At 52.4% G+C, this 27,709-nt stretch overlaps 1 protein-coding gene across 1 annotated transcript; it reads right to left on the reverse strand.

Moving 5' to 3' along the window:
• Positions 1–6,328: 6,328 nt before the first annotated feature.
• On the reverse strand, positions 6,329–25,742 carry ARX (aristaless related homeobox). Its single transcript, XM_086933360.1, has 5 exons — positions 25,489–25,742; positions 22,038–22,686; positions 15,471–15,516; positions 10,970–11,271; positions 6,329–7,538 (listed from the first exon to the last, which is right to left on the reverse strand). Exons 1-5 carry the CDS (start codon positions 25,667–25,669, stop codon positions 7,301–7,303), a joined length of 1,416 nt encoding a protein of 471 aa, XP_086789486.1. The 5' UTR covers positions 25,670–25,742; the 3' UTR covers positions 6,329–7,300.
• Between the last annotated feature and the right edge of the window lie 1,967 nt (positions 25,743–27,709).

Consider the following 27,709-nt stretch of genomic DNA (forward strand, 5'->3'; position numbering starts at 1 on the left):
GTGAGTGTTTGATTGATTCAGATGCTCCGTCCATCACCACCCCCTTTTGTACCGCTTTATTGGCCATAAGTTGGCAGGGTATGCTCAGATGTGAGTCCCTTGCTCACTTTGCCACTGGATTCAAGCAAGCCTGGCTGAAGACGGCTGTAATGCCAGAAACCGGACCTCGGAAGCTTGTTTCCGGTCCAGGGAAGGCATGGCTTGGCAGTTCGGGCTGGACTGTTCCCATGAGGCACAGGGTCCGACTGATTTGCATATAGCCATGTCTGAACTGGGGTGGCAGAGTGGGCTAAAGAACGGTGATGGATTAAACCCAGATCTTTTGACTGGGTGCGAGTGTTTGATTGATTCAGATGCTCCGTCCATTACCACCCCCTTTTGTACCGCTTTGTTAAATAGAAGCACACATTAAAAATATACAATGGCAGAAACCATATATGGAGCTGGTGTGTGTATATATTACGCAGTTTATTACCGGTTTGAGGGAAATGATTGCATCATGACTCATTCCAGACAGACCTCTCTTTTAGTCATGTCTCCTTCCTGCACTCAACAGTGATATAAAATAGCCTGTATTTGGTTGTCTGTTCTGTTGTAGAGGGCTCTCATGCTCTTGGGGCAGGTTGGCGCTATGCAAACAACGACAAAATGTTTACCCTTCCAAGCTATGTCACAGCCCTTGTGCTTGGTAAAGGCCCTCCGTGAGGTTGGGCACATATAATGCTCTGTGATTTGCGCAATGTCAAAATATATGGCGATTATGTTTTTGTTCCTGCCCTCTATGCAGCTTTTTTCATTTCTTGCATGCACCACATGGCTAGGAGTATTCGGTTCTTTGTTGTGATTGTCTAAGATAGTGTGACTCGTAGACAGTGATCTAAAACATGCAAGATTTGTACACCTCGCCACCCAAAGAAATAAATCAATGACCGACCTGCCGTGTACCCTATGTATATGGACTAAATATTTCTTAATTGTCCTTCTGCTGGCACTTGTTTCATAGATTAACTCATCTATGGCAGCTTCAGATTTCAGCTTAACATTCCTCCGTCCCCCAAAGCAGCATTGTCGGGTTGCTGGAGGCAGTGTTGAAAACCGTGCTCTCTGAATAGCAAGGGCTCGGCATTAATTTAACCACTAAGCTAATAAGTAGGTTTCGTTTTGTTATGCTAAGCTTTATTGCTTTTCTTTTGATCAGAATGGTGTTGTTGAGCAAAGCAGCAGACAAGGCAGCCTTTGATGAGGGAATTAGTGCTCTATTCTCCCCCTATTATTCATTGCACAGTGGAATATGTAAGTACCTGAGGGTGTCAAAGGAGAGCGGGCTCTATTGCAAAGTGTTCGCCTTGTTTCCCTCAATGGCTGGCTATGAGATGATAAACCGCTTAATACACTGCACTAATTGGATGAGAGCAAAGAGAGGAGAATTAAGGCTCTGCCGGGGGGGGCTGGCCCTGCCCAAACCCTCCCCCACCCCTCCCCCACCAAAGGAGTCTGCAGTTTTCTGCTGCGCGGATGCAGCCTGCGGCGGCCGCTGCGGGCTTCCCTTGTAACACCGCGGGCCGCCTGCCCGGCCATAGAGAAGGGTCGGGCTCAGGAGAGCCGTCTTTCCACCAACTGAACTTTGGTCTTGGTAAATTTGGAGACGCGCGCAGCTTGCTTGGGTTTTATTTTGTGAAAAGAGTGAGCCCTCAACGGGCGTCTGTGGAGAAGGGTTGTCCTATTCAGATTCCGAGGAGACCTATTGAATTTAAAGGCGGCGTGCGCTTATTGCTGCGTCACGCCTTCTTCTAATCTATGTATTGTGTGGTGTTTGTTGTACCTTGGTTTTTAAGCTTATAATAACATACCTTTGGCATGTGTACTTTGTATACTTGACACACGTGCGTCCAAAGCCGAGTGGGCTACCACGAAAAGATTTGTAAGAAGCGCTGCCCTTGAATGTGCCGGCAGCTTTTTATGGCAATCAGGAGCATTTTAGCTTTTGCACGGCACCTCGATAGGGGCGCGTGACGCTATCGCATGCCACAGTACTATGCAGCTGTCTTCAAACCTTTAAAATATATAAAAACTGCGGGGCATGCCCAATATTATCGGTTCTGCGGGTGTTTATGTGTTTCTTCCAGTACGTTGTATCCACATTGATGATGTTACTTACAGGTACCACTGTTGGATCTTTGCCGCCAACACTTTTTTTGTCTGTATTTTTAATTCACCTCATTTTTATGCGACAATCTCAAGCAGGTATGCCTCAGCTCAACGCCATCTGGACAGGACACAGTAATCCGCCTCCATGGGTCTGCGTGGGGTGCCCCACCCTGTGGACGCCTGTGCCGTTTATCAAAAAGTGCACTGGTCACAACTCACATGGGCTTGTGTAAGCCACGGAAAGAGGTGCAGTGGTTCGCCCCCATATGGGCGTGAGGTGGAGACAAATTGCAGTGGGTCACTAACCACGCGAGACTGCATGAAGCAATGCAGTGGGGGTCACAACCCACGGGGCCTTCCTATGCTACGTGAAGCAGTGGATGGGGTCACAGCCCACGGGGCTTTCCTATGCTACGTGAAGCAGTGCAGGGGGGGGGGGGGGGGGGTCACAACCCACGGGGACTTCCTATGCTACGTGAAGCAGTGCAGGAGGGGGGGGGGTCACAACCCACGGGGACTTCCTATGCTACGTGAAGCAGTGCAGGGGGGGGGGGGGGTTCACAACCCACGGGGTCTCCCTATGCTACGTGAAGCAGTGCGGGGAGGGGGGGGGGTCACAGCCTAAGGGGACTTCCTATGCTACGTAAAGCAGTGGGTGGGGGGGGGGGTCACAACCCACGGGGCCTCCCTATGCTACGTGATGCAGTGCAGGGGGGGGTCACAACCCACGGGGCCTCCCTATGTTACGTGAAGCAGTGGGTGGGGGGCTCACAGCCCACTGGACCACCCCAGGCTACGTGAAGCGGGGGGGGGGGGGATCACAGCCCACGGGACCACCCTATGCTTCGTGAAGCAATGCAGGGGGTCACGAGCTTGGAGCATGTGAAGTAGTGCAGTGGGTCGGGGACACTGTAAGCGAACTCCTACTTTATGCTATCCATTCATAATAAATACAATCAGATTTCAGCGCTCTGAGCACCGCATCCCCTTAGATAACGGTCCAGTGGCTCATTACGAAATGGAACCAGAGAACATAATTTTCTTCGCTCTAAAATACTTCTTGAAAAAGCTGCTGTGAAGTTGTAAAGCATGGCGTGCGAAATGTGTGGTAGTGCAAGGCCGGGCTCTCGGGGCGATATTTAAGGCGGGTGGGGGTATTAAATGCATAATTAGGTGTGTGCAGCTGGAGAATAGGGGGTGCTGTCTGCGGCGTCAGCGGGGCCCGGGATTAGTGGTTTGTAAAACAAGGCCACAGCTTTCACTGTGTATAATCCCTGGAGGTAATTTCACGCGATTTGCCTCTGCTCCATGGAGAGGTCAAACTAGGAAACAAAAAACACATCCTCCCGGGACTTTATTAACAGGGATAAAGACGGCGACCGAAGAGGGTGGGAGGGTCGATATTGACCAGGCGGGAAAAATGGTACCAGAGTTTTTATAAGATCAACAGCCCACACAGATGCATCTTTCGTGTTTTTAGTAGATGAGTGGGGGCAGGAGAAGCAAGCCTGGGGCAGGACGTGTTTAGGAACCCGTGGGTGACACTGCGTGGGTCCCTCGCAGAGGTCTGAACCTTTGTCCGCACCCGACACGAGTCTGGCTGATGTACAGGCCGGCCAGGGCTTGCTACAGAGCCATCTGCCGGCTTTACAACGCTGCCTAACCGGCTTCGAGCCGCAGCCCTGTCCCCCTTTCTGGCCCTCCGTTGAATCTCGGGGCGCTTCAGGTTGGCGGGGACACCTGGCCGCACTCCCTAACCCTTCCAACCGCTCTAACCTCATCTATGCGTGGTTCGTGGACCTTGAGTAATGCACTCTTGCATTAATCAACGTCGTGTGCTGTTCTCGGTTTCACCTCTCTTGGGGGCTTATGTAGAAGCCCTTGGCGCCACCAGTACGTCACTTTTCCCCATTTTAGAAGTGACGCACCTGCTGCAGAAGGGGCTTGTAAATAAGAGCCTTGGTTCCTTATGTAACCAACATTTCTCTGTGTAGCTTTTCGTGTTTTAACCGAAGTTGTGTGTGTTTTAAGGCGTGGTTGTGGACCGTACCCATGTCCAAAGTCCGCCAGCCTTATGTGATCATCGCTCTGCATTATCTTAGACTGCTGGGGGCGTTGGGTAACCAACCAGAAAAGAGGGGCTTGTCTAATTGGTCGGGTGCAACTTCGTGGAAGTGAAAACCCTTCCAAGTAATGCTGTCCTGCCTTGTGTGCAAAGCATGTCTGACGAGTCCGCAGCACCCCACCTTTCTTGTGCTCGTTTCGGTAACAGCGACGCGTGGTCTGTCACATCTGAAAGCGAAATTCTCTCCATTCTGGGATGTGCCTCCGTTTCTCTACAATCCGATGTTTGCTCTACAATCCGATGTGTCTTTCCCCTTTCCAAGCGAGAGTCGCTGGAGCGATAGAGTGGGATACAACCTCGTGGGGGGCGGTGGAACTCCAGTTGGCAGTGAGAAGTCCAGGCCTGCCCCGTGAGAGGGGTTCCACAAGCTTGCCACAAGGCCCGCAACCTTTGGTTGTATTGTACATTTCTTTAGACTTTTCGCTGCTACTTGAAGGATAACGCCTCCAAACTATTGGCGGGTTATAACGTGAATGAAGCGGAGGTGGTGACAGCGAGAGTGCGCCGAAGATTTGTGCTTTACCGCGCATCCTTGACGTAAACTCCCTCTCGCACCATCAATTACTGAAAATTGCAATCAATTAGTTGCCGCCATCGCTCCCTAGGCGGGGGATGGGCACTGCCTTCTAGGTGGTACTCTCGGGTGTAGGGGGCTGGTAGGTGCCTCCCTGGGAGCCTCGCTGGGTGGAGGGGCAGATCCCTAAAGGTGTGAGCCTCCTTCTGGGCCGCATGCGAGCAGCTCCCGCAGAGGGCATCTCTGCCTTGCCCTCGCTCCAATGTGGCCATTGTATGTGTCGAGCAATGCCCTGGGGACGCAGCGGCCCTCGCGCTTTACGCGCGTTTCAGGTGCCTGGCAGCTACACCTAATCCCTAGGACACGCTCTGCCCAAGTTACAGGAGGAAAACAAAGGGGAATAACACAGATACGCAATGCATTATTTCATTTTGTCCTTATGTATACGATAATTGAAACAACCCAACAAGACCAGTAACCTGACAATAAATATGGCTTCCTGCGGGAGTAGTTAATACTTATCGAGTTACTTCTGAAGAGTACGAGCAAACAGCCATTGTGAGCGGTTTGGTTTTTGAGCGGGTAGTGTTAGTTTTAGTCTCATGTGTAGTGTGCTGCGCTTTCATTTCCAATGCGCACGTTAACCTTGCGAGTTGCAGCCGAGGACTCGGGAGCCCTGTGCTTGGTCCACAGCCACCCCCCCACCCCCCCTCCGAACCCACACACTCCTCTGCCAAAATACTGAGGGTGGTCGCTGTGCGTCCTCGAACCCTGCGGCACGGACAACAGGGCCCTGGGGCTGCATCTGGCGGGGTGCGCTGCCAGCCGTTCACGGGCAGCGCAGTGTATGCTGACAGGTGGATCGCGGGTCTCTTGCGCACGCGGACTGCGCAACCCTTGACCTTGGACACACTTGGAGATGCTTGGAATGATCATGAAGCAGCAGCAGTAGCGAACACGAAATGGTGCGTTGAAACCCGAATGATGGACGGTTCATCCCCTGTCTCGAAATGCAGACCGGCCATTCATTTTCTATGGAGGCACAATTTTATTAGCAAAAACAAACGAACTGTTGAATTGCTGTACTTGCCACCCTTTCAAAAGCATACACGAGACAGGAGTCCCTCCTTCATGCACAGCACGTTGAAGAAGGGCAGCTTGCTCAAACTAGTACGGCAGACCAGGTGGTCCGTGTCCCTGCTGCTTCTGTGGGTTGGGAGTTGGGACCCTGCAGGTTAAACATACGAAAGTCACGGAGCTCTCTTTCGGACTTTCATCTCTCTGTGGTGGATGAATAATCTAGTGTCGTTTAGTTAGGGTAATACTAGTCACTTAAAGCTCTGTAGAATATTATATGTTAGGTAGCAGTTTACTGCGCATTTCAGAATTTCTTGTCCGTACGCCAGGCTCCTTCCGCTATGCATCACATTGCTGGTGTGAACCGGGTTGTTTTACAGTATATAAACACTCACATTTCTTCCTTTGGCGTAACAACTCTTGGAATTGACCAGTCGACGCTTTTCTTGTTAAATTGTGTTTTGTTTGTTTGGTTTTTATTTTATTTTCAGAAGGGCACCTCTTCACCTGAACGTCAGGAGAAGTGTTAACAATAAACTCACAAAAATACGATGTGATGCTGCTTTTGTGAAGGGTTAAAAACGTCTACAGTTAATAAATTAAATTAATCGGCGTTTCTTTGTACATAAATATGTTTTGCTAGGGTAACTATGATATCTACAACACAGCGGGTGATACAGGAGACAGGTTTACAACGCTACACAGAGTGCAATCTTTTTTTTAAACATTTCAAATATACAAAGCTCTGTTCTTTACAACAACAGTATTTACATAGTTAAACTATCACAGTTTATTGACTCGAACAGTCCATATTCTAGCCGTGTAATTTCCCTTTGGTTTGATATAAAAACCTTGGTTGGTCTATTGACAAAGAAGGTAGTAAAAATAACTTTAAAAAACAAGGTACACGCTTTGCTTTAAGTCCATTGGTTACCTTATAGCCTCAACGGAACTCTCCCTCCTGCGAGCGACAACGCCCCTTTGCCCCAGACGATATGCAACTTGCTGAATCAAAAATGTAAAAATACCATCTGGGGCTCCCGGAGGATCAACATAGCATACCTACCAGCAAGGCGAACATTCGTAAACTGAAACAAAATCAGGGAGAGGAGGAATGAGCACTTCAGCCAAAAAAAGTGATGTTCTGGGCTAATCGCCGCCTCAAAAAAAACATTTGACATCATTGTGCAAATAATTTAAAAATATACTTTGTAAGTTTTTTTTCTACTCATGAGGATGCTATTAATGAGGCTGGGCAGAGATTGTTTCCTAAAAGTAGCAGCTATGGGCTGGCAGTCCCGACGGCCTCGCCACTGTCCGTGTGATCGCTGAAGTGAAGCTGCTTGTCCGCGCTCGGTGTCCTCCCGCAGGGCTTGCCTTTCTGTGCGCTGTTTGTGCATTTCCTGTTTGGTCTCTGGTTCGTCCCGGGTCAGTCTCTAACACACCTCCTTCCCGGCGCCGGGCCCAGGCAGGGGGCTGAGCTGTGTGAGCTGGGCGGCGTGCTCCTTGGCCTTCAGCCTCAGGGCGGCGATGCTGGACGCCCTCCGGTCTGCGGCCGCCGTTGGGGGCTCTCCCAAGGCCCCTGGCCCCGGACTCTCCAAGGGGGGGCCAGGCTGTCGCAGCAGGGCGGCGGCGGTGGAGGCGCTGGTGAGGGGTCCCATGGTGGAGAAGAGCCTGCAAGAAGACGACAGGGTGAGTGAGGCACAGGGAGCAGCGGGGCGCGAACTGCACAGAGCTCTGAGGTCGGAACGTGGCCCAGCATCTTCGTTGGAGCACTGGGATTCATGCAGTAAGCGCCCTCACACTGGCCTAAGCAGGTGACTGCGATAGTCTCTAAATCATGAGAACACGACACACGGAACCATTGCTTAATTCGACTCACACTACATTGTTACGTAGGGGCTATCAAGGCATTCATTACAAATTGCTAATAAATGCATAAACAACTAATTATTGATGGGAAATCAATTAAAAGGGAACACATGATTCTTCACATCTTCGGAAGGATTAATTACTTTCTTATCACGCCAAATTTTACAAATGTTCAAATTATCTGCTTTAATGAATAAACACAAAACACTCAAATACATGACAAGCTAATGAAAGTTTTTTTTTTATAGAAGAATCTATGGGGATATAGCTCGGCAGTTTTCTAGTTCTTAGTGCAGTGTAGTTTCCAAAACTTGTGCGGTTTCACGACATACAATAAAAGCACTGTATCGGTGTATTCGAAATTGAGACGGTACAATGAAACCCCATGATAGGCAATGAAGACTAAAAAGTAGCAGTGGTGTTTTTGTTTTCAGAATACGGGCAGACAAAATACGACAATCAGTTTGTCAAATATTTTAACATGTCACAGTGTTCCGTTGAGTGCACATACATGTCGCCATTTTTAAGTTTATTTTCATTATAAAGAGTGAAGGAAAGGAAAAGTCAGAATAACGATTTAAAAACAATAAAGAAGTGATGCAGCGGATACGATTTTTATAAGTACATTCATTAGACTGCTTGTATTTTGTTGTTGTTTGCATGATGCAGTCAGCATGTGCCTGAGAAGATTGTGGATTTATGTTTGGAAAATGTACACACTTTCTTGTTTGATTTTAAAAGACCACCGAAAGGAATTATTTTGTTAATTTAAACCCGCTGCTCATGGGCTTCTTCCAGTGTGGTCGCTATAGAGTAAACATTGTAAATATAGACTTTTCAACTGAGCTCAATAAGTGGAATCGGGACTTTCCTGTTATTTTTTGCATGTGCTTTCTACTTCGAAATTGCAAACTTGTGAAGTTTTACTTGCTTGGGGGAGTGGGGAGATGTGGCCTAACGGCTAGAGCAGTCTGTAACTGCAACTGGTGCTTATGATGCTCTGATACCTTCGGGTGTAGTTCGCACTATGTAAAACTCCTGAAAATGGGGAAAAAGTGTTTCTTTCAAACTGCATCTATACTCATGCTGTGCCAGCCGCAGGAAGGCGAGCTAAAGATCATTCTATTCTGCACTCCATCAACTTGTTACACTGCTTACTGTCTTGTGGGCTCCTGTCCACCTGCTTAACACGCAGTGCTATTCCCCACTTTGGGTCTTCCTGCCGGAGCTGGTCTTAGGCACTGCTTTCTGAAAAGGGACAATTTGAGGCCTTGGGCTGCATTCCTCCTGGTGCTCGCTATCGTCACTGATGTCCTGGTTGCCCGCCCAGATCGCTGTCAGAACCCTTTCACTCCCTCAATATTGTAGCCTCATATGAGGATATGGGGCAGGCCTCGAGAGTGACTGTATGCCCGCAGGCTCTGTCCGTGACATTCTTCCTGTCGGAGCCCCCCAGCCAAATGCGGCGAAGACGGATGCGTCAGCATTGCATCCATCAGCGCCGCCTCCGCGAGGCCGCAGGCCGCCAAATGCGTGGGTCCAAGCAGTGCTGGGTAGGCCCAGGGCGGGGCGCTACCTGATCTTCACCCCTACTGCCCCACTGCAGGGAACCCCGGACATATTCCTTGTGCGGACTTACTTCCAAGCAGGACCAAAAGAGTCTCAATGCCTAAGCCCCTGGAGCTGCTGTGTCAGGCCTGACTCCACACAGCACCTCAGAGTCTGTCTGTCTGTCTGTCTGCTTGAAACCGCCTCCTGTTCGCTCCGCACATAGCAGGCCCCAGCCCCTCCCTGGGGAGGGGCACTTTCTCTTCATACAGAACTGATCGCGAGCTGGCCAGCTTCCGACTCGACTCGCCTCTCCATGCTTGGAAACTCCACTGGCGGGCTCTCCAGGGTTTGCTTCCCGAAGCTATGGCCCTTACTGCAGCCGTGGTCTATGAAGCGTCTACGTTCACCTTCCAAGCTGATGGCAGGCCGTAAAAGGGGGAGAAGAGAGAAACTAGAATTCATCCCTAGCAGCCAGAGCCTGACGTCACTGCTGCCTTCATAAGGGCCGAGTTACCGTTTCTATCCTTTTCATTTATTGGGCGTGGTAAGGTGTGTGTATGTATGTATGTAGACACACACAATCTGCCATTGGCCATGTTCAGTGGCATACACTCAATATTTCTGTTTGTCAGAGGATGCTGTTTAGAATATGTTTTAAAAGCCCTTTGGTTTCCTGCTAACTGTTAGCCGGAGGAAAACAACAAAATAGGCAGAGGCGCGATTGGGGTCACTGGACGCGGAAACACGCTACTATAGGAAGCGAGATTACATTGAGCCTTCCCAACTTTCTCGAGCATCAGCAATAACTTACTCTGAATGGTCACCCCCGGAGCTAAAAGTACCCAGGTTTCTTTAAATGGCAGGTTCTTTCCAACAGTTTGATCTTCTGGGATATGTGGGTCTGGCACCAGGCCCCTGTTTGTGGGAGCTCGGTACCTCTAAGTTTTGCAATGACTATTTCCACTACTTTATCGGACCGAGTTTCAACATGATTTGGTGCCAGCAATTCGGAAAGCATAGGGCGAGTTCGAACTGTGTAATTACAACCAGAGCCGGATAGCATCCAAACCGGTCTTGGACATTGCGTATTATACATTATAGTCAGCGAACCAAGTGGTGGAAAACGCTGGTTACATAAAAGCAGCGATAGACAATCATTTCAATGTGAGAGCAGCCAACTTTGGAACTGGGGAATCCTGTTCCCGTTCCGGCGTTCTCTGCACCCTGTTACTATGGGCAACTCACTTAAGCACACCGTGACTTTAAAAAATGTGTAAATGAACCCTTGGGTAATGCAACTCATGAGAAGGTCTGTAATACATTTTGCGCTATAAAAATGCCCACAAAAAGTAGACGTGAAAGAAATGTCCTCTAACTTGGGTAACCAGTTGTTAAAACCCCCAAATGCTGCAAATACTGGCAGCTCTCCTATTGAGCTTCAGTTATATTTAATCCTAATTTGTTCACCGAAAGGGAGCCCCCATGACGGTTTTGGTCTGGCTGCGCATGCGCTCTCAGTAAGGTATCTGTCTATCTTCCCTTGGGCTTCTGGCTTTCCTGCAAAAGCTGCACCTTCTGCCTGGGTCTGAGTGTCTCGGTGTGCAGTTTGCGTGTAGCCCCCTGCCTCTGATAACAGTTTCCAACACACTCTCTGTCCCCCAATTTTGAGGCCGGAGACCTACCTGCCGAAAGCGGGACTGATGAAGGCTGGGTGCCGGAAGACAGCTGCCCCCAGGAAGGTGCTGAGGCCCAGGGGGGCGGTGCCGGGACCCAGGCCCGCGGGGCCCTGGGGCAGACCGGGGAAGGCGGTGCTCCACGCAGAGTCCAGCGCTGGGTGGTGGCTCTGGAAGGGGCCGGCGTCCAGGTAGGGGCTGAGGGGGTGTGCGCCAGAGAGTGGCCCCGGGAAGGGCAGTCCCTGCGGATGCGGCGTAGCCCCCGCTTTCTCTCGCTTCCTCCACTTGGCACGGCGATTCTGGAACCAGACCTGAGAGAGAAATAGAGGGTTAGTGCACACAACAACCCAGTAACCGGCCTTGCTTTCAAAAGGATGGGCGCCACAAACCAAGTCCCAGGCAATAACGAGGTACTCTGCAGATGTGGGGACCCCAGCCAAGTACATGCCATACAACCAGCCTCACAAATAAGCAGCTCCCGACATTCAAGCGGTGTGGTTCCAAAGTACAGCTCTGCCAGCATTTAGTCCCAGCACTTAAAAAGGTGCACCCCAAAGCAAGCACACTCCCAAAATACACCACCCATAACCAGCCTTTGCAACTGTGCTAAACGAGCAGCCCTTCCCAATTGGAGCCGTTGCACGGGCACGAGTCAGCAACCCTTCGACCTGCAAAGCCAGCACATCCTAAACACCGAGGCAAGCGGAAGTCTCCACAACAACCCAGGAAGTGGCGCTCATTGATGTCCGGACTGCCGTCGATTATTCCTCTCCAGTTTCTTGTGGTTGTCTGGTCATTCATTAAACCCCATCCATTGCCCTTCCTGGGAGTCTGGGGACATCTCGGCCTCAGGAAGTATCTGTATGAAATCAGCCCCACTATACGAGCCCTGGGTATTCACTCGTGTGTCGGAGTTGATTTTTCGCCAGTGACACATAGACTACTATATAAAAAAAAGTGACTGGGATAAAACCATAGATACCTGTCATGCACATGCCCCCTGCAGCCAGCCTAAGTTACAGGCCCCCTCGCGCAGCCATCCTATGTGGGTGCCGACAGCGACGGAAGCAATGTGAGGGGTCGCCCACCCTGGGGGCGAGGACAGCTGCTCAGACCCTGGCCCAGACAGGCAGTGCTCCAGCAGGCTCAGGCTGCTGAGGATCGAGCCGACAGTAGGGTGCTTGGAGGGAGCGGTGCGCGACCTTCAGGCCCGCGGCCCAGTCTCCCCGGGTGCTCAACGAATCCATCTAGACAGGGCGACCCCAGCCCTGCGCTACACAAGCAGTGCTGGGGGCGCTCTGGCTTTTTTTTTTAATAAGCCAGAGTTTCCTCCAGGCTGTTTAGTACTCATTGCTTAAAACCCTATTATTTCCCCTGTATTTTATGGATCTTAGATCTGTGTAGATGATAATAGTTAGGTTTCTATCGGGGGAATTTGCACAAGGAGAACCTTTTTTAAATGTTATTTGTATTTCCTTTCAATGAAAAAAACAGCTGTTTAAAACCATTCTGGTCAAAATAAATATTTCTTTCTCTTCTCAAATACCATCGGGTAGCAAACATGCTGGTACATTTATTCGAAAATATGCACAGAGTAATGTCATCTGCGCTGTCGTCCTGTGAGTTTTAATGGCATCATGGTAGGTAAAAATAACGCAATATTTATTTTCGTAATCAAAATATTTACACTCCTGTCAGATACACGCATTTTCAAAGCGCCGAGCAGAACAGGTGAATCAAGTGCCTACACTCTCAAATAACAGTTCTGTTTTTTTTGCCGCTTTGAGTTCAACGAAGTTTTCAGAAGGGCCTGACCGGAAGTCCCATTGGCTTGCCATCTGTAAGGTCCTAAAAAATCCGAGGTGTTCCCCTTCTACCTTCCGTGATCCCGCGGCCATAATGAAATACGATCCCTGAGGAGTGCAGCAGTTTTTACAAGACGTGGAATAACTCTCCATTTTTTACCTCAGTAGATTGCACATCTGAGGCTGATCAGCCTTCATGAAAAAGAAATTCAGAATTCACCAGGCACTTTTTCTTAGAAAATGTTTCTCTAGTGTTGAAAACATAACGGTATACAGCGGACATAGGTAACGAGATAAGTATAGGTGTCAGGTGTTCAACATGTAGTGGAAATAGTGTGCCAGGTGGGTGTTTGGGGTTTCCCCCTAGGCTGCTGGTGGCATCTGCACCCAGTGTGCCAGGTCCTAAACCGAAGAAGCTTCAGTGTACTCTACGCTGTCCCCACTAACTAATCCACTAAAACATTTTTCCATACAGATTTTGTTTTTTTACTATCTGTATTGTATTGTTTGAATTGTGTTTAGGGCTTTGTATTAAACATTGCAAGCATTGGCCCTTTAGATGCGTATAAAATACGAGTAAAAAATAATGAAATATAAGAAACCGCCCGCACTCACCGTGAAGGGTAAGCCTGTACCCGTCCGCTCTTTTAATGCCGATGTATGTACAACGAAAAAACGATATACATATATATATATATATATATATATATATATATATATATATATATATATATATATATATATATATATATATATATATATATATATATAGCTTTTAATGAGCTGTACTTAGCAATTGGGTTTAAGGTCGAAGAAAACCCTAATACACATTATTATAACTAATAATTGCACACGCGGAATGAAATATTATCATTAGGTACTAACGCTTTCCCCATAGACAGAGATTGGGTCCAGCCCTTTGATACACGGGCCTTAAGTTAAGAAGAAGGCCGGGCTCTGGCGGCCAGTGGGGGGGGGGGGGGGTGCAGTGTCTAATTAAAGGCCCCGACCCCCTCTCTGCCCTCCTAGCACACACAGAAAGAGAGAACGTCCAATAATAGTACACAACATTTCATTCCAGCTCGGGAGATGCCTGCAGTCTGTTCAGCCTGGCACGGCCGCCTCTCAGGAAAAGTTATTTAACTTTCCCACGACTTTGCTCCCCTAGTTTCGCTGTCACATCTCTGTCTGACAATGGAACGATGTGTCAACAGAGGGGACGCCCCCCCCCGCCGCCCAGCTGATGCCAGGGGCTGTTGTGTATTAAATGAGCCATATGGAATTTATTGTGCTTTTATCAGCGGCGGATTGTTACTGTAAAGTGCTTTTCGGGCCAGGGACATCTGTTCTCTGTTTGCCACTGGGCCGGGTGGGGTCCCTGGATGGGCCCTGCATACACCTTATTAGGGTCCTCCCCAGTCAGGATCCTGCACACACTTTCGGTGGGGGGGAGCCCCCCGCCTGGCCATATTTGCTCTTGCACTAAGTGGCTTTTTATGGAGCCCATTGGAGCCTTAATCGCGCAAATACCTGCTTCGAGCAGACAGATTTGTTTAAACAGTAAGCTCAATTTCCTCCATCACTTCAATTAAAAGGAAAATGCTACCGCTGACTTTTGTCCTGGTTCTCTCTCTGGGGCCGGGGTGTGAGGGAAGGGGGGCTGTTTGTTCCACCTGCCGCACTGTCCGTTCAGTCTGGCACAGGAAGCACTGCTTTCTGAAGCAGCCTTGCTTTCACTGTTCTGCAGAACTAGCGCAGCCCAGAAGAGGCTTCTTTTACCCCTTGGCGTTAACCTCGTATCTTCTCTTTGCTCAGTCCGTCTGAGATGAGATTACTAGGTACAGTCGTTCTAAGCTGTCGCCTTTCTTGGAATATAGTCACTCTCTGCGGGGTTCTGGGGGCATCCGGTGTTGTAGGAGCTGTCAATCAAACCCACCGCGGTGCGCAGGGCCTGCTCCTAGGGCATGCTTCTAGGCACAGGCGACCCGCGGGACCAGCCATCAAAGAGCCCCTCAACTGACGGCAGCATTTACACTGGGCACAGGAGCCCCTCAACTGACGGCAGCACTTACACTGGGCACAAGAGCCCCTTAACTGACGGCAGCACTTACGCTGGGCACAGGAGCCCCTCAACTGACGGCAGCACTTACACTGGGCACAGGAGCCCCTCAACTGACGGCGGTACTTACACTGGGCACAGTTGCCCCTCACGGCGGCACTTACACTGGGCACAGGAACCCCTCAACTGACGGCAGCACTTACACTGGGCACAGGAGCCCCTCAACTGACGACGGCACTTACACTGGGCACAGGAACCCCTCAACTGACGGCAGCACTTACACTGGGCACAGGAGCCCCTCAACTGACGGCAGCACATACACTGGGCACAGGAGCCCCTCAACTGACGGCAGCACATACACTGGGCACAGGAGCCCCTCAAGGACGGCAGCACATACACTGGGCACAGGAGCCCCTCAACTGACGGCAGCACTTACACTGGGCGCACTCACTGGAACCAGCCTTCAAAGAGCCCCTGAACTGACGGCAGCACTTACACTGGGCACAAGAGCCCCTCAACCACTTACACTGCGGCACACGCGCACTGCACGCTGCAGCACAGCTCACGGAGTCACAGTGGCGCTCACGCTGCCGTGCAGCACTCTCTTGCGGCTCCCCCCGCACAGCCTCTCTCCCAGGTTGCTTACCTGCACTCGCGCTTCCGTCAGGTCCAGCCGCATAGCCAACTCCTCCCTGCAGAGGCAAACATCAATATCAACAAAGATGTCCAAATGTAATGCCAAAGGCCCTACTATTACATGTGGACAATTGAGCATAAAAGAAGCCTTTTGGGCCCAAACATCAATGTCTATGAAACGGTCGTTGTGCAAACAGCCGTTTGCCTTTCAGACTGTGCATGGTACAGTTCGTTGGCTGTCTTCCCGCCGTCGGCGACGGTGCCCTCTATTTTGGGAGTACGTAGCCCCCCCCCCATAAGAATCGGATTCGCACCTCTGACCTTCATGCAGCTTGTTGCCTCGCGAGATGCAGTACAGAGACCAGGCACCGTGTAGAAGACCAAATTCAAAAATGCAAAGTTGCACCGTGTAGAAGACCCCTTGCTGCGAGTTGACTTTATCCAGGCACTCTAACACCCCCCCCCCCCCCCCCGCCCCTCCCAGCCAGTGTCGCACTGCGCAGGCAGCATCTGGATCTGAGAAGCGAAGGTGCCGTATCCTGACAGTGTTGACATGTTCCTCTCTCAAACGAGTTTATGGCTTTTAAGAACGGATCCTTTTCTGTGGGGGTTTACACTTAGCTCCCCCAGCCCAGCTTCATTTCTATCGGTTCTAGGGCAGGGTTCCACTCGCACTGGGAGCTGTAATTGATACTCGGCAGGCCGGGTGACGATGACATGAATTTGAGGTGAGGAGATCACGGCCGCGCATACAAAAACAGACCGATGACCTGGAAAGCACTACCTGCCCCCTGTCGGCTAGCCATTCTGCGCTCACTTTCCCCGGCAAAGGCCCCCATCCCGCGGTGCCTCGCCGCGCCTCGCTCACAGTGGCAAGCAGCACAACCTGCACATTAGTTGACAGCCTAATGACCAAGATTATAGGGGGGGGGGGTCTAGCCTGTTGTCACTGAAGGAAGGGGGATATAGAAATAATGTGCCTGTAAACAGCCGCCTCTTTACTTTTTGGTGGCATTTAGAATTAATGTGCCACCTGGCGTGCCGTGGCCGTGTTCTCTAGTGTTAACCATCATGCCAACACCCTGCTCCTCAGTTTCCTTGATTTCAAAATTCTCAGCGCGCTGCAACTTATGCACCTTGTTCCTACATTTTAGTTTTACTAATAGCTTCATTAGTATCTAATTTTCTCATTCGTAACCGTGGCCCCTGACTCTTTTCGGCTATTTCCTACATTTCTTTCCCAATTTCCACTTTTCTATCTTCTCACCGCCTTATCTCGAAACTCTCTTAATTTTTTAAAAAACATCTCCTGTGCTCGCCCCACACTCCTGGCCAAAGCCTGAACCTCCACAAACGCCCCTCCCCTCGTGCCTACACGCGGCTCCTAACTGCTGACGTCCTTGCGGTATGGCCTGTTCTGGCGACCCTTTCTAGCTTCTCACTTGTCCCCCTGTTGACCTACCAGTGCCTCTCGTCTGTCAAGAGCTCCAGAGAGTGTCTCTTCTGGAAGGCCGTACCTAACTCTTCTCTCCGTCCCTCAATGGATGCCCCCGTGCCCAGCCCTGTTTCCATACCCCCTCTGTGTGTGGCCCATATACCCTTGGCCCTGCGGATGCCCCTCTCCGGTGCAGAGGCCCTAGCAGAGTGTCTTTCCGTAGGGCTCTCTAGTCTCTATCTCTTCGCCAGACCTTCTGTTGGTGCCCCCGTGCCCTGGTGAAGCGTTCGAGTAGTGTGGCTCCTGGAAGGCCCGTCCTAGCTCTTCAACGCGCCTCCCAGTGGATGTCCCAGTTCCCCACCTGCCTCCCACTCACCCGGTTGAGCCATTAGGGCTAGAGTGTCTTCTAAAAGGCCCATCCGCACCTAGCTCTTCGCCCTGTCCCAGTGCGCCATCTCGGAAGCCCTTTACTCCATGTGGCATCTCTCACCTGGCGAAAAGGTCCCGGGAGCATGTCTCCTACTCCAGAGGACTCCCCCTGTCTCCCCCCGTCTCTCAGTGAATACCCCTGTGCTCCTCTGCATGTGCCGGTGCCCCCACACCCTTCTCACCTGGCGAAAAGGTCCCGGGAGCATGTCTCCTACTCCAGAGGACTCCCCCTGTCTCCCCCCGTCTCTCAGTGGATACCCCTGTGCTCCTCTGCATGTGCCGGTGCCCCCACACCCTTCTCACCTGGTGAAGAGTCTCCTACTCTAGAGGATTCTCCCTGTCTCCCCCCGTCCCTCAGTGGATACCCCTGTGCTCCTCTGCATGTGCCGGTGCCCCCACACCCTTCTCACCTGGTGAAGAGTCTCCTACTCCAGAGGACTCTCCCTGTCTCCCCCCGTCTCTCAGTGGATGTGCTCCTCTGCATGTGCCGGTGCCCCCACACCCTTCTCACCTGGTGAAGAGTCTCCTACTCCAGAGGACTCTCCCTGTCTCCCCCCGTCTCTCAGTGGATGTGCTCCTCTGCATGTGCCGGTGCCCCCACACCCTTCTCACCTGGTGAAGAGTCTCCTACTCCAGAGGACTCTCCCTGTCTCCCCCCGTCTCTCAGTAGATACCCTTGTGCTCCTCTGCATGTGCCGGTGCCCCCACACCCTTCTCACCTGGTGAAAAGGTCCCGGGAGCATGTCTCCTACTCCCGAGGACTCTCCCTGTCTCCCCCCGTCTCTCAGTGGATACCCCTGTGCTCCTCTGCATGTGCCGGTGTCCCCACACCATTCTCACCTGGTGAAGAGTCTCCTACTCCAGAGGACTCTCCCTGTCTCCCCCCGTCTCTCAGTGGATACCCCTGTGCTCCTCTGCATGTGCCGGTGCCCCCACACCCTTCTCACCTGGTGAAGAGTCTCCTACTCTAGAGGATTCTCCCTGTCTCCCCCCGTCTCTCAGTGGATACCCCTGTGCTCCTCTGCATGTGCCGGTGCCCCCACACCCTTCTCACCTGGCGAAAAGGTCCAGGGAGCATGTCTCCTACTCCAGAGGACTCCCCCTGTCTCCCCCCGTCTCTCAGTGAATACCCCTGTGCTCCTCTGCATGTGCCGGTGTCCCCACACCCTTCTCACCTGGTGAAAAGGTCCCGGGAGCATGTCTCCTACTCCAGAGGACTCTCCCTGTCTCCCCCCGTCTCTCAGTGGATACCCCTGTGCTCCTCTGCATGTGCCGGTGCCCCCACACCCTTCTCACCTGGTGAAGAGTCTCCTACTCCAGAGGACTCTCCCTGTCTCCCCCCGTCTCTCAGTGGATACCCCTGTGCTCCTCTGCATGTGCCGGTGCCCCCACACCCTTCTCACCTGGTGAAGAGTCTCCTACTCTAGAGGACTCTCCCTGTCTCCCCCCGTCTCTCAGTGGATGTGCTCCTCTGCATGTGCCGGTGCCCCCACACCCTTCTCACCTGGTGAAGAGTCTCCTACTCCAGAGGACTCTCCCTGTCTCCCCCCGTCTCTCAGTGGATACCCCTGTGCTCCTCTGCATGTGCCGGTGCCCCCACACCCTTCTCACCTGGTGAAGAGTCTCCTACTCTAGAGGACTCTCCCTGTCTCCCCCCGTCTCTCAGTGGATGTGCTCCTCTGCATGTGCCGGTGCCCCCACACCCTTCTCACCTGGCGAAAAGGTCCCGGGAGCATGTCTCCTACTCCAGAGGACTCTCCCTGTCTCCCCCCGTCTCTCAGTGGATGTGCTCCTCTGCATGTGCCGGTGCCCCCACACCCTTCTCACCTGGTGAAGAGTCTCCTACTCCAGAGGACTCTCCCTGTCTCCCCCCGTCTCTCAGTGGATACCCCTGTGCTCCTCTGCATGTGCCGGTGCCCCCACACCCTTCTCACCTGGTGAAGAGTCTCCTACTCCAGAGGACTCTCCCTGTCTCCCCCCGTCTCTCAGTGGATACCCCTGTGCTCCTCTGCATGTGCCGGTGCCCCCACACCCTTCTCACCTGGTGAAGAGTCTCCTACTCCAGAGGACTCTCCCTGTCTCCCCCCGTCTCTCAGTGGATGTGCTCCTCTGCATGTGCCGGTGCCCCCACACCCTTCTCACCTGGTGAAGAGTCTCCTACTCCAGAGGATTCTCCCTGTCTCCCCCCGTCTCTCAGTGGATGTGCTCCTCTGCATGTGCCGGTGCCCCCACACCCTTCTCACCTGGTGAAGAGTCTCCTACTCCAGAGGATTCTCCCTGTCTCCCCCCGTCTCTCAGTGGATGTGCTCCTCTGCATGTGCCGGTGCCCCCACACCCTTCTCACCTGGTGAAGAGTCTCCTACTCCAGAGGACTCTCCCTGTCTCCCCCCGTCTCTCAGTGGATACCCCTGTGCTCCTCTGCATGTGCCGGTGCCCCCACACCCTTCTCACCTGGTGAAGAGTCTCCTACTCCAGAGGACTCTCCCTGTCTCCCCCCGTCTCTCAGTGGATACCCCTGTGCTCCTCTGCATGTGCCGGTGCCCCCACACCCTTCTCACCTGGTGAAAAGGTCCCGGGAGCATGTCTCCTACTCCCGAGGACTCCCCCTGTCTCCCCCCGTCTCTCAGTGGATACCCCTGTGCTCCTCTGCATGTGCCGGTGCCCCCACACCCTTCTCACCTGGTGAAGAGTCTCCTACTCCAGAGGACTCTCCCTGTCTCCCCCCGTCTCTCAGTGGATACCCCTGTGCTCCTCTGCATGTGCCGGTGTCCCCACACCCTTCTCACCTGGTGAAGAGTCTCCTACTCCAGAGGACTCTCCCTGTCTCCCCCCGTCTCTCAGTGGATACCCCTGTGCTCCTCTGCATGTGCCGGTGTCCCCACACCCTTCTCACCTGGTAAAGAGTCTCCTACTCCAGAGGACTCTCCCTGTCTCCCCCCGTCTCTCAGTGGATACCCCTGTGCTCCTCTGCATGTGCCGGTGCCCCCACACCCTTCTCACCTGGTGAAGAGTCTCCTACTCTAGAGGATTCTCCCTGTCTCCCCCCGTCTCTCAGTGGATGTGCTCCTCTGCATGTGCCGGTGCCCCCACACCCTTCTCACCTGGTGAAGAGTCTCCTACTCCAGAGGACTCTCCCTGTCTCCCCCCGTCTCTCAGTGGATGTGCTCCTCTGCATGTGCCGGTGCCCCCACACCCTTCTCACCTGGTAAAGAGTCTCCTACTCCAGAGGACTCTCCCTGTCTCCCCCCTCTCTCAGTGGATAACCCTGTGCTCCTCTGCATGTGCCGGTGCCCCCACACCCTTCTCACCTGGTAAAGAGTCTCCTACTCCAGAGGATTCTCCCTGTCTCCCTCCGTCTCTCAGTGGATAACCCTGTGCTCCTCTGCATGTGCCGGTGCCCCCACACCCTTCTCACCTGGTAAAGAGTCTCCTACTCCAGAGGATTCTCCCTGTCTCCCTCCGTCTCTCAGTGGATACCCCTGTGCTCCTCTGCATGTGCCGGTGCCCCCACACCCTTCTCACCTGGTAAAGAGTCTCCTACTCCAGAGGACTCTCCCTGTCTCCCCCCGTCTCTCAGTGGATACCCCTGTGCTCCTCTGCATGTGCCGGTGCCCCCACACCCTTCTCACCTGGTGAAGAGTCTCCTACTCCAGAGGACTCTCCCTGTCTCCCCCCGTCTCTCAGTGGATAACCCTGTGCTCCTCTGCATGTGCCGGTGCCCCCACACCCTTCTCACCTGGTAAAGAGTCTCCTACTCCAGAGGATTCTCCCTGTCTCCCTCCGTCTCTCAGTGGATAACCCTGTGCTCCTCTGCATGTGCCGGTGCCCCCACACCCTTCTCACCTGGTGAAAAGGTCCCGGGAGCATGTCTCCTACTCCAGAGGACTCTCCCTGTCTCCCCCCTCTCTCAGTGGATAACCCTGTGCTCCTCTGCATGTGGGTGTGCCCCCACACCCTTCTCACCTGGTGAAGAGTCTCCTACTCCAGAGGACTCTCCCTGTCTCCCCCCGTCTCTCAGTGGATGTGCTCCTCTGCATGTGCCGGTGCCCCCACACCCTTCTCACCTGGTGAAGAGTCTCCTACTCCAGAGGACTCTCCCTGTCTCCCCCCGTCTCTCAGTGGATGTGCTCCTCTGCATGTGCCGGTGCCCCCACACCCTTCTCACCTGGTGAAGAGTCTCCTACTCCAGAGGATTCTCCCTGTCTCCCTCCGTCTCTCAGTGGATAACCCTGTGCTCCTCTGCATGTGCCGGTGCCCCCACACCCTTCTCACCTGGTGAAAAGGTCCCGGGAGCATGTCTCCTACTCCCGAGGACTCCCCCTGTCTCCCCCCGTCTCTCAGTGGATACCCCTGTGCTCCTCTGCATGTGCCGGTGCCCCCACACCCTTCTCACCTGGTGAAGAGTCTCCTACTCCCGAGGACTCCCCCTGTCTCCCCCCGTCTCTCAGTGGATACCCTTGTGCTCCTCTGCATGTGCCGGTGCCCCCACACCCTTCTAACTGGTGAAGAGTCTCCTACTCCAGAGGACTCTCCCTGTCTCCCCCCGTCTCTCAGTAGATACCCTTGTGCTCCTCTGCATGTGCCGGTGCCCCCACACCCTTCTCACCTGGTGAAGAGTCTCCTACTCCAGAGGACTCTCCCTGTCTCCCCCCGTCTCTCAGTAGATACCCTTGTGCTCCTCTGCATGTGCCGGTGCCCCCACACCCTTCTCACCTGGTGAAGACGTCGGGGTAGTGCGTCTTCTGGAAGGCCCTCTCCAGCTCCTCCAGCTGGTAGCTGGTGAAGGTGGTGCGATAGCGCCGCTGCTTCCTCTTAAGCATGCCCTCCTCGGAGTCACTGCCAGCGGACAGGCACACGCTGTCCTCGCAGTCCTTGCCGTCGCCGTCCGAGGAGTGCAGCAGGGGGTCCTCCTTGGGGGAGAGGTCGCCGTCGGGCTGCTCTGGTGGGGCAGGGGCCCGGATGCTGCCAGGGCCGGGGAGCCCCAGGGGTGGCTGTTTGTTTGCCTCCCCCTCGTCTTCGTCCATGTCGTCGTCGTCTTCCATCTCATCGTCGTCGTCTTCGTCGCCCGGGCCCTCGGGTGCTCCCTGGCGGTCGGGCTGCTGGCAGGGCGCGCTGTGTTCGCGGTAGGACTTGCTCCGGCTGATGCTGACCTGAGGGGCCTGGCTGATCTTCCAGCCGCCTTCCCCCAGCAGCAGCAGGCGCTCGGGCCGCTCCCGCGGGGGCCGAGGCCCGGCCAGATCGGGGAGAGGCTGCAGGTGCAGCCGCCCCCCACCGGGCCCTGTCCCATACAGGCGCCTCAGCTTGGGGGGTAGGTGCAGTTCGGCCTCGAAAGCAGCCCCGGCGCTTCCACTCGTGGGAGACCCTGCGGAGAGCAAAGGGATAGGGAGGGAGAGAGGTGGGCTTGTGTGAAAAATCAACAGTGGACTTCAGGAGAAACACAGCAAAATGCCAAGGAACAACTTAAACGCGTATTACAAGAACACTACAGTGTCCTAATCTTAGAGTGGGATGAAAATAGGTAAACGGGGATTACACCAGTAGATATAACATGACATATGTATTTGTAAAGCACACCTTCACCCAAGGGTATTTTACCCTGAATGACAGATTTTTATTGTTACCCAAGGCAGTGGTACTCATTTGATCGAACTCAGATAGACGAAGGGCTGAGCGGACCCGCTTGGATTTGAACCTGTGACCCTGTGGACTAACACAGGTCACTACAGAGAGAAGCTTGGGGGACCTAGAGATGGGTTCCCACACCATGGGTACCCGAACCTAAAGGACTCTCCCTGGTGACTGGAAGGGCGTTTATGTTGCGTCGTGGTAGTAGTCTCACTTGTTCCAGTACCTGGTATCAGTTCTTGTAGGTTTGGGAGTGCATTTATCACAGTGTCAAGTCGCTCGTACAAGTTCCAAAATAGTCCACTCGGTCTATACGCCTCTCTGCGGTGGTCCCTCTTGCCCCACCGCCCATGACCCCTCTAAGCCCAAGAACATCCCAAACTAGCAAACAGATCAGCGGGAAACGAGTCTCTTCGGTTTAACTCTCACTTGCTCGGAGGCTGACCCTCCTCGGACTGCCAGAGGCGACATGGTGCGCGGAACCCCTCGACGGGTGCTTGCTCGAACTTCAGATGCCCTGGGGGGTCCCCAGTCTCGTTCAGAGGGGCTGCGAACCGAGCAGCAACATGTGATCTTACAGGGAGCTCCGTCTTCTGCCGGAAGCCATCTCCAGCTGTGCCTGTGACCTGGGCACCTCTCCCTGAGAGGGCTAACAAATGATTGTACATCGGGAAGCGGCATCCGCTGAGGGCTCGCTCTTCTCCTGGGGCAGTGGCACGCACCCCTACCTCCGAGGGTGTGCAAGAGCTCCCCACTTTTACTTGCCTGTGTCCTCTGCTGGGCAGTGCGCCCTCCCGCAGGAGTAAGAGATGATCTTAGCTTGGGCTCACTCCCCCCCCCCCCCCGGGGGTGAGTGCCCTTGTGCTGAAGCCGAGCACTCGGGTAGGACAAACTGTGTTCAAAGCGGCCCGACTAGGCCCCGCTCAAGCCTTCGGCATGAAACATTCAGCCGCTGTGACCTTGCCCTATATTTAGAAGGGTATTCGTCGAAGTGCTTTGTGTGGCGCTGCCCGTGTTTGATGTGCCTGCGGCGTGCATGGGGCACTGGGGCTGATGGCATGTACCCTTTCCAGCAGCTCTTCGAGCCCCATAGCAGCACCTGTTGAGCGCACATGCCCGGCGCTGGGCTGCCGTGGGTCGCTCTCCCCGGCGCTGGGGCCCTCTCCGAAGAGAGGAGGGTGTCAGCTCCGCGGCCCCTCACTATGGGCACTCTGACAGACGCCTGCCCACGGGATCCCTTTACACTCAAGCTGAACACGGCTGCAATGTTTAGAAGCAGCGACACCGACGGCATGTTATGGGTCGAGTCAAATATACAGCCAGCCGCCACAGACATGCTATGCTGCTCAGTATATCGCTCTGTAGAGATACCATGGTATACCGTGCCAGGGAGTTAAACGCAGAATCAGACAAGTATTCTTTCAGTGCAAAATCCTGGGCCACTGTAATTTACCCTGTCCAGCATACCTGATTGAGAAAACTCCGATTCCTGTCTTACATATAGGTTACATCCACTCTAGTAAGTCCTCTTTCAGAAGCGGTCGCTCCCTGCCTCCCCGCTCCACTGGTATCGTTGGCTGCTTTGTACTATTCGACAAAAAAAGAACCCCCCCTCCCAAGCGCCTTGAGACCCTCTGGGTGAGTTAGTAGTGCGCTATATAAATCCCTGAACTTGAACTTGAACCCAAAGCACACCAATGGTATTAACATATATCACACTATTTCTATTAAATACAATATTTCATAGAATTTTCTTACGTTTTAACTTTAAAAAAATATATATATCTATATCTATATATATCTATCTATATATATATATCTATATCTATCTATATATATATATATATATATATATATATATATATATATATATATATATATATATATATATATATATATGTGTTTATCTCGCTTATCGCAGGTATTTTGAACGAATGCGTAGGATTTCAACCATGGATTACAGAATGTTCTCTTTTAATCTATATTTCTCTGCTAGGCGTCAACAAGCTTCTTTTTTGTATTCTGAATTGAAACCAGAGGAAGAGAACCTTACAAATCATAGCTATTTGTAAAAAAAAATCCAAAATCCCACAGAGAAAAGGGCGGTTCGACCACTCTTGTAAGCAAAAAATTAACGTTCCTCTCAACTATATGATACCCGTTAGGCGGGCGAGTGTTAATACTATTATTACTAAGAAAGCAACATGTCTTTTATGGAAACAATTAAAATAATTGTTATAGTAACATCAATAATCTCAATCAAAATCACATTACTTCTGTTAATACCGAAACGTTAATCCTATGAAGAGCAGAAACTCTGGTGCCCAGTATCGAGGGAGCAGGATGTCCACCAGTAGCCCAATATTAAAAGAGGAGACCGAATTTTAGTAGCCCAGTGTCGAGGGGTGAGCGTGTCCCTTGAGAGAGCAGAGATTGCCTTAACATCCCAATATTGATGGATCACTTGCTCCCCAGGGACCGACAGAGGCCGAAGGCGACCCCTGGAGTTATCCTCCCGCCGATACCCCCCAAGTCTCACCTTCTCTGCTCTGCTCGAGCTCGGCTCGAGTGCCCCCCAGGGGCTGGGCTCCCAGGAGCCTAATCTTGCAGGGACTTCGGCGACCCAGTATGCTGTCAATGCAGTAGGAAGAGAGCAGCGTAGGGGACTTGCTTTTGCACTCTGGCCTCTCGGGCGCCTCCTCCTGGTACGGGCTGCTCATGGCTGGGGCCCTCCTAGGGCTGTGCGCGGGTCCTGCCTGGCGGTGAGGGTGCTGAGGGACCCCTCTACCTCTGTTGCTCCGGGACACTAATAACAAGTAGAGCGGAGGGAGCAGCAAGAGCCCTCGGCGCCACGTGCTGCGGGCCGGCGCTGATTGGCTGAGATGGGCACCCCCAAGGCCCCCCTTCCAATCCGTGGCTGCTGCTAAAACCCGGAATGTGAGCAGGAACTTCCGCAGCGGGAGTGCCACCTGCCACCGCCCCTCCCCCATTCATGTCACTCATGACCCACAGCAAACATACTAGCAGCAGCACCGCACCCCTCCTGCCCCACGGGATCTGTGCGCCGAAGCTTGAGTGGAAAGTGAATGTTCTTGCAAATGTGGTCTCTTAATACGATATGTGTGTGTGTGTGTATATATATATATATATATGTATATATATATATATATATATATATATATATATATAGATAGATAGATAGATAGATAGATAGATAGATAGATATGTGTGTGTGTGTATGTATATATATATATATAGATATATAGAGAGAGAGAGACAGAAGAGAGAGAGACACACATCAACATACACGGTGGTGAGGCCACAGGCCACTACCATTAGGGAAGCGTGGCAGGGCGGGCACACTCGCAGGGAACTTTTGAATGAGTCCCACCCCACAATCACTACAGATGTGCCGTGTGGCAGAAATCCCTTTATCGAAGGGCACTTAAGTTCGTGACCAAAGTGCACATAAGGAAGAATACATCTCATTGTGTTCATGTTTACCATGTCTCTAAGCGTGGGGTGGTAGAGGTTATCGGGGTATGCCAACCGCAGCATCTGTTGTAGTTCTTTAGCTGTGGGTTCATTCAGCCCCTCTTACAATAAACGAAGCCCCAGAATGAATGCTAAGAGCATTTATTGCCGAGAGGCCTGCGCTCCAGGGAACAGTGCGGGCTGCAAAAGGCGAAGTGTCCTAGCAATAGGACCCCCCTACTGTGCTTTCGCGGGCGGACATGTGTGCAGGTGATGTGCCACCACCGAACCATCACATGATGCAAGTGCCGAGAGCCTGTTAAACATTCCTTTAAAAAGCGCTCCTTGTAGCGCTAGGAGACGGCAGGGGTTCGGCATGAAGCGTATAAAAAACAAATGATTATTAGCAAGGGTTAACAAGGGGCGCTGCTTCTCCTTCCTGCACAGCACCCTCGCAGGACCCGATACCCCCAGTCTAAACAGTGTACCACCAAACCAGACACGGACACTACAGGCAGTATTTTGTGGGGAAAGTCATACTTTTTAGAAGTGAGTGAAGCACACACAAAATCACATTGACATCGCAGAGGGTCAACGCACTCGAAATACCATCATACAGCGAGCAACAAAGTACACCTGCCAAGTTAAGTGAGAAACCTGCCCGATTCCTCGAAAGCCGAAGGTCTAAGGGCAAGCACACGGTTTACACAAACGAACCTACGGCAATCCTTCATACCCTGGGCCACACAGGTGGAGCGAGCCACCTGCGTACGCCAGCGCGTCTGGAGGGCCGAAGGGGCGGCCACGGCGGCCCCGGACCCTAACGCTGCCCCACTCAGGGCACTGCGCTCTGTTGAATGAAACAGCCACTGCTCTGTGACATTTGGTTGTGTTGAATAAATTCCTAAACTGCAGTGGAGTGTTGATTATCTAATAATTTAGAAGAATACAAACGGGCATGTTCCACCCATTTAAAAGGTCATATTTCTTTTTTTCCACAGGCGCGAGGCCGCCGCATGTGGAAAAGACGCGCTCAGGACCCTATCGTCCCATTTCATTTCCAGTGTTATTAGAGCTGCTCGGCTCTGTTTCTACCAAAGAGGTCTACATATCATTCAAATGGATTCTCATCAAGGCGTAAGGCTGAGTTAAAGATGTATGTGATGTTACAGTGCTAAAAATAATAATATTACTCAAATGTAATATTATAGTAATCGAAATAGAGCGGGCATCTTAGACTACCCGAGTGTTTCTGGACACTTGGAAGTTCACAACGCTGCTTGTAC

This window comes from Lissotriton vulgaris, chromosome 8 (assembly GCF_964263255.1).
Source record: "Lissotriton vulgaris chromosome 8, aLisVul1.2, whole genome shotgun sequence".
Classification (NCBI taxonomy): domain Eukaryota; kingdom Metazoa; phylum Chordata; class Amphibia; order Caudata; family Salamandridae; genus Lissotriton; species Lissotriton vulgaris.

Coding starts and splice junctions, on each gene's coding strand:
- ARX (XM_086933360.1), bottom strand. CDS start 25,669: ATGAGCAGCCCGTACCAGGAGGAGGCGCCCGAGAGGCCAGAGTGCAAA. Junction 22,687..25,488: donor GCTCGAGCAGAGCAGAGAAG/GTGAGACTTGGG, acceptor TGCTCTCCGCAG/GGTCTCCCACGAGTGGAAGC. Junction 15,517..22,037: donor TACCCCGACGTCTTCACCAG/GTGAGAAGGGTG, acceptor TTGCCTCTGCAG/GGAGGAGTTGGCTATGCGGC.